Source organism: Lactuca saligna, chromosome 4, assembly GCF_052625555.1.
Source record: "Lactuca saligna cultivar CGN05327 chromosome 4, ASM5262555v1, whole genome shotgun sequence".
Taxonomy (NCBI): domain Eukaryota; kingdom Viridiplantae; phylum Streptophyta; class Magnoliopsida; order Asterales; family Asteraceae; genus Lactuca; species Lactuca saligna.
In genome coordinates this window covers 68,122,404-68,129,302 of record NC_136420.1, presented here as the reverse complement: position 1 = coordinate 68,129,302, position 6,899 = coordinate 68,122,404, and the positions used below count along the sequence as shown (strand labels likewise).

Genomic DNA, 6,899 nt, shown 5'->3' with positions numbered 1-6,899 from the left:
TATAGTTGTGAACGAAACGAACATTCGGCGAACCCTTCAGTGGAAAGTTTGTTTATGTTCATTTAGTTAATAAATGTATGAACATCAACACAAATTCTCATTCGTTTAGTTACACAAGCGAACATGAACAATATTCTCGTTTGTTTATATATATGCGTTCCATTAAGATTATTTATATTAATATATGTTTAATTGTTTTTTATACTACTATATTATATGTTCTTTTATATTTATATATGTTCAATTTTTTTGTTTATCTTTTTTCGTTTATGTCCGTTTGTGTATGTTCATTTAACATTTTAACGAAGATAAACGAAAGAAGATAAATAAAGTAATTTGTTAAAGAACGAAAATAAACAAGAAAAGTCGTTTGTTTATTAGTTTGTGTTTGTTCTTTTGTCCAATTAACTTAAACGAACGAACATGAACAAACTCATTTTCATATAAGTTCGGTTAGTTTACATCCCTACTTATAGTTATTGCAATTTACGATAATATTTAATGTTTTTTATATATGCCTGAAAGGCATGTATTAAAAAATCCATGTTTAGTTTTCCTAAAATATAAATGGATATATACACCAAAGTCTTAATATTTCATCAAATTCACAAAAAAATCATAAACTTTAATTTTTTGAAGTGAAGTCGTAACAACCACCATTTTTTTTTTGAAATATTTACCTTTTTTTTGGTTAACCAGTAATTATGATTTTATTATAAAAAAAATAAAGTTTAGGACATTGTTGTCAAATCGTAAATCAGGACTTTATTTTCAAAAAAATAACGTTTAGTATTTTTTTGTCAAATTATTGAAAATATTGAGATTTTATTATATATATATATATATATATATATATATATATATATATATATATATATATATATATATATATATATATATATATATATATATATATATATATTCCTTGTTGGGTTAGAAATTTAAATGTTATGTACTCCTAAACAATACAAGGGCAAGAGTATGCCTTGGCCCACCTACAAAAAATTAAGTTTATATATATATATATATATATATATATATATATATATATATATATATATATATATATATATATATATATATATATATATATTATATATTATATATTATATGTATAATATACATTTTTGTTAAATAAAAGGAATTAGGGTTGAAGAATTTTATCACTTGTTCATATTTTGTATATTATTTGGTCTATCCTAAAATAAAATTCTAGTTACGCCACTGCTCATTAAGAATAAGAGTTATTGAAATCTGCTTTTGTCAACTAGATCTTAATGGAATCATTAATGTTTGTTTTTTGAATTTTTTAAATTTCAAGAAACCGACATTGAAAAAATAGAGATAATCAAGAACGAAATAAAAAACTAGGGTTGGCTTTCTTATCTATTTTCCACATTCACACCTTTTGACTCGATCGTGTGCACTTTGTGTTTATATAATATGTCTCCACTTAACGATTCAAGATTCGCCGACGAACAATGAAGAAAGCTTTACAAATCTTCTCACCCTCATTCGATTTTTTTTTTTTTTTTTTTTTTTTTTGCTTCTGTTTTCCCTAATCATGATTGTATTAGGATAAATATGATGATAGTAAGAAAATCAGTAATGTTGCGATGAAAATCACAATTATAAGTTCTTGGGCTAAAGAATACACTAAAGTCTCACTATGTTCAATGATTTGACACGAAAGTCTAAAACTTTATTTTTTTTGAAGTAAAATTCTAATTCACGATTTGACAATAACTCTTAAACTTTATTTTTTTAACAGTAAAATCCTAATTATCAGCTAACGGGAAAAAATTGGTAAATGTAGTTAAGACTTTTTACTATAAAAATAAAGTTCATGATTTTTTTTTCAAATCGATTCAAATATTGAGGTTTTAAGCAACAGTTAATTCATAAAAAATTAATCTATTTGAAGTTAGTGACGGTTCTAATAATTTTATACATAATGACATAAATAGATTTCATTTGAGATTAAATAAATGGAGAACTAGATTTTATGACTTGCATTTAATTAAAATCCAAACATTCAATCATATTTGATTGCGAAAATTATTTTTATATGGTAATACATACTGAAGAACATGATCCGTAGTATCATTCTTGATCATAAGCCTTCTTTTATTTTTATTTTTTAGAGAAACTGAGCACGTATTTTTATCATTCTTCATACTCGATTTTAATCTCGCCAATGGAAAGTCCACTACCCTTAGTCTTGGGCACCAATGTCACCAACACATTTTGATCATCTTCAGCCTTCAAATCCTCCAAAAGCTCACTTATCCCTAGCCTCAATCTTGTCTTCAAATTCCTCCCATGATTATGCTTATGAGGGATATTCACGAAACTTCCGGCGAACTCTGTCTTATCTGCGGTGGCCGTCATCCCGTCATCTTCATCGTTTATAAACACATCAAACTTCACAAACTCATCCATCTTCACTTCAATTCCTTCAATCACCAAAATTTCTTCTTCTTCTTCTTTCTGTTTCTCGCTCCTTGATATCTTGGGCCGTGGAACCAGCACTTTGATTACCTTATCAAGACTCGCCGGAAAAACAACTTCTGCAAATGGTATGTTTTCGTCGGCTCGAGCCACAGCTCGCTTGTTATGCCGGGGCTTGTGCGTGGCCTTTGTTCGTCGTGGAACAGGTTTGTTTTTTAGCCATGGTATCTCTACATCTTGATAAACGTAGCCAAGATTCTTGGTGTCGAGACAATCCCTCACTTTGACTCGATTCAATTCAGCATTCTCATCGTAGAACAAGAACGAAGAATCAAGCCAGTCATTATCAGTAAAATCCTTCCTTCTTCCACCTAGCGTTTTCCAAACTGACCACATTCTATCGATATTCGCATGATGTGCATAGAAAATAGGGTCTCTGGCTGCAGAATAAAGGTTACCCATGTTTTCGCCATTTTTCTGGTTCCAATCACCCGCCCATATATGAACTGCGTTATGCGGTGTGTTCTCGAGCGAACCAGCACCAGGATCAGGATCATCACCAGAACGGTAAGGACTACCCATGAAAAGACTAGCAGTCTTGGAACTAGACACCATTTGTCTATACATAATTGTGAGATTTGTAGACGTTTGTTTAGAGGGGCTAAGATTTTCGTCGACACCATTGAAGTCAAGATCAATCAAAGACGGTGGTTGATGTTTCGCATCGCGAAGAGTATCGTATAACGGAGAATTCTTATTTGTGTAAATATCAGGGATTTTCATCCCATCTGGTGCATCCCAGTTCCAAAACGGAATTGCAAAATTTGGGTCATCAATTAATTTCGCACAAATTTTCTCGAAGAAGTACATGTAATGGCGATGGAAAGGGAAGAACAGCCACGAGTTATGTACTTGAAGCTGCAGATCTGAACCAACTTGGTCATACGCGCCTTCGCAATAGGCACAATGAACATTAGCTTGTTGCTTGAAACTACGAGGATCGTCATCTGGGAGAGCTTTCATGAGCTCGATGGCTTTATTGAACTTGGCTATGTAATCCTCATTAGCCAAATGAGCTGCCGGACGGACTCGTAACGTGTTTGACAGTGGTGGAAGTTTGAAATCGAGAATCTTTGTGGTGTATGGCGGGCAACAGTCTGTGGGTATAGCACCTTCGGGCAAATCAGCCGGACCACATTTTGAGAGGTTGGGTGCCAACGGATCTGCAATGGCAGGTGAATTAGACCCAAAAGTGGCGGCAGTACCATAAAGACCTCCGAGGCCTAAAAGGATATTTCTCCTATCAAGTTTGCCAGAGTTTGCATGGTGGTGGTGATCATCATCTAGGGTTTTGCATGAAATTGCATGGCGATGTTTGGAGATTCTTTGAATGGGAATTTGAGATGACTTAAAAGAGAAGGAAGAAGAATAGTTGGATGAGGAAGAGATCCTCCTTTCACTCCTGCAGGCCGTGCCTGTTAGGGTGCTGGTTGGTGAGGACCCAAAGGATGCCATAATTTTGAGCGCTACTGCATGAGATTATGTGATGAATTGATCTATATTTATATAAGAGCTTATGTTATGACGCTCGAATTTATTTTACCAATTTATCCTTTTGATAATAGAAGTTATGCTTTTCTAATTCTGTGGCCATAATACTTTCATATGGATATGTATATTACGTTATACGTCTATACGGACACCTTTCTCTTTTTGAAAATTTAGAATCAATTATTTTATTTATTATCTAATAAAAATTATTTAAATTTAAATAAATAAGTTGAAGAATGTAAACATAAACAATGTAATTAACATGTATATCATTTTAGAGATATATAGCATATGCAGCCCTACAGTGTGCAATCGTAGGGACCCAAGAAAAACAAAACAAGCTTGAATTTTAGACCATCTGTTATCGGAGGAAGAAGACGCATGAGAGACTGTCGTGTCACACCCCAAGACGTATGAACACCGCCCCCAAGCCCGATGCTTTGACGGTGGCATGGAAAGATGGAGATGCAAGATTTGATTGGCCAATACACTTTTCGACCGTTTGGGGGAGCGGAACTAATTTCAACAATTTGTATATAAAAAAAATATTCAACTACTAACAAATTTCTCTTTATATAACATTCATTTAACATTTCAAACAACACATTCTTTTAACACAAACACACATATTCACCAAAAAATACTGCTTTCTCACGTACTTTTATGGATCCAAACCAAAATATTCCATCCACCCAAACACTTCAAATGATCCATTAACAAATCTTAGTTACACGCAATTAATAACATATTCAATTCAACAACAACCTCTATTCACAAATCTTTCATACCACGCACACTACTACCAATAATAACAACTACCACAATTCAATCAAACTCAATTTTAAGCATTTTAACAACAACCCTCTCTGCAATTTCAACTCCAAACTTTCCAATATCAACAAATTTCACAAACATCTCAAGTTTCATTATCTCAGTCTCAACCTATAGACATCGACAACGACGACGACGACGAACGGGTTGAAGAAACACAACCAAGTCGTAGAACGCAAAAAAATAAATAAATAAATAAATAAATAAAAAGAACAAAAGATCCAAGGAAAAAGAAAAGTATGCAATGGACCGAAAAGGATGAGAAAACTTTACCTAAAGCTTAGATTTTCATATTACAAGACGGAGATGTTACCAACGCCCAATGTCATACTCCCAAACCAAAACGGCGGAAACGTTTGGGGGCGGAGGATGTCATGTACAATATCACACTAAGTGGATAATAATAATAATCAAAGCAACAACAATCACTATATTGATAATATAAAGTTTACATTGTGTTTAAAACATTGATTGATTTACATTAAAACTATAGTCAAAAGATAAGATGTAATACTACTATGCTCCATCTTCGCAACACCTGAGAGGGTGCCTGTCTATTAATTTCCTGAGTATACAACTGGTTTGAAAGAGTGTCAACATTAAAGTTGGTGAGTTCATAAATATTTTATTTTAGAAAGTATATTCTTTGTTCTTTGGAAAAGTTCGTGTATTTCTCCAGAATACCCTATATTTTCTTAGTAAGTAAAGATAAGTAATATGTTCATACCAGTTCCTTCTATGATTACTTAATGAATACAAGTTATATATAATCCAGATCGAGTTCACAATTGACTGTGTGGATCTACCGAATCGCACAACCAAACAAGGAATAGGAAGAAAGACGGAAATCACACATTTCACTGCCTATCGGATCTTCATTATATATAGCCCTAATGTATTCACTAGGTAATTATAGAGTTAACAATAATGATCTTTTTAGAAGGGATGAGTGTAATCCTTCAAAAAATCTTATATTTTTTTAGTAAGAGATTGTGACCATACTAGTTCCTTCTATGATTACTTAGTTTATACTAGTTATATATAAACTAATATCAAATGGACAGTTAAATGTGTGGATCTGCCCTAAGCTCACAACCAAAAGTAAGGCGAAAATCACATATTTAACTGCCTATCATATATCATTTATATATAACTCTAATGTATAAGCTAAAGAATCATAGAATTAACAATTAAGGGTCCTTTATGTTATACTATTTTGTAACAAGTATCGGACCTTTTGTAAATATTTTTGATTGTGGAAATAATGATGTTTATCCCGGAAAATCCAATATTTTCCATAAAACCGATTTGTAGTCCTAATCGTTCAAAGTCTGAAAAGCACAAGTATAATTACCATACTTAGTTTAATGATACCTAATTTTATTTATAAGTAAAACTAGCTGAAGATGTGTTTTGCCTTGTAAAATTGATTTGATGTTAATACTCTCCTATGATCACTTAGTACATACAAGTTATATGAAATTGAGATCAAACAGACAGTCGAATGGGTGAATCTGCCCTAAGCCCACAACAAAACAAGGAACAAGAAGTAATTCGGAAATCACACATTCCACTGTCTACCGGACATCAATTTTATATAACACTGATGTATATGCTAAGTAATTACAGAGTTAATACCCCTTAAGACTATTTGAGAAAAAGTATATTACTACGTAGATCTGTTGTTGTTTTCTTCGTGTGAGTTCTTATAACGATACTTGATGACCTAGAATGGCTTGAAACGACATTCTTTAGGCGTAGGAATCGTTATGATATTTGTCACCTCAGGCCTGCAGGCCTTGCTGTTACAAACAACTCAGATGCAGAATTGTCAGTCATGTATAAATCTATATACAAACTCACATTCTCCCTCCAGACAACTCTGGTTATAAGTCAAGACTTTAATGAGTACTTAGATAAGTACATGAAGGCGTCTTACAAATTTCTTCAACGAATTAACTAATAATAAAGTGAAAACCTTTTTGTAAATAACATGTAATTTTGTAAAATAATCCCTTTGTTTCATAAACTATACAAATTTATAGTTTATAAGTTTATTTCCATGT

At 32.4% G+C, this 6,899-nt stretch overlaps 1 protein-coding gene across 1 annotated transcript; it reads right to left on the bottom strand.

Moving 5' to 3' along the window:
- Positions 1 to 1,980: 1,980 nt before the first annotated feature.
- LOC145042081 (polyphenol oxidase, chloroplastic-like) lies at positions 1,981 to 4,011 on the bottom strand. The gene has a single exon (XM_078990442.1). It carries the CDS (start codon positions 3,964 to 3,966, stop codon positions 2,167 to 2,169), a length of 1,800 nt encoding a protein of 599 aa, XP_078846568.1. The 5' UTR covers positions 3,967 to 4,011; the 3' UTR covers positions 1,981 to 2,166.
- Positions 4,012 to 6,899: the final 2,888 nt, after the last annotated feature.

What these genes read in the sequence shown, in the direction of transcription:
- LOC145042081 (XM_078990442.1), bottom strand. Translation starts at nt 3,966, where the DNA reads ATGGCATCCTTTGGGTCCTCACCAACCAGCACCCTAACAGGCACGGCC.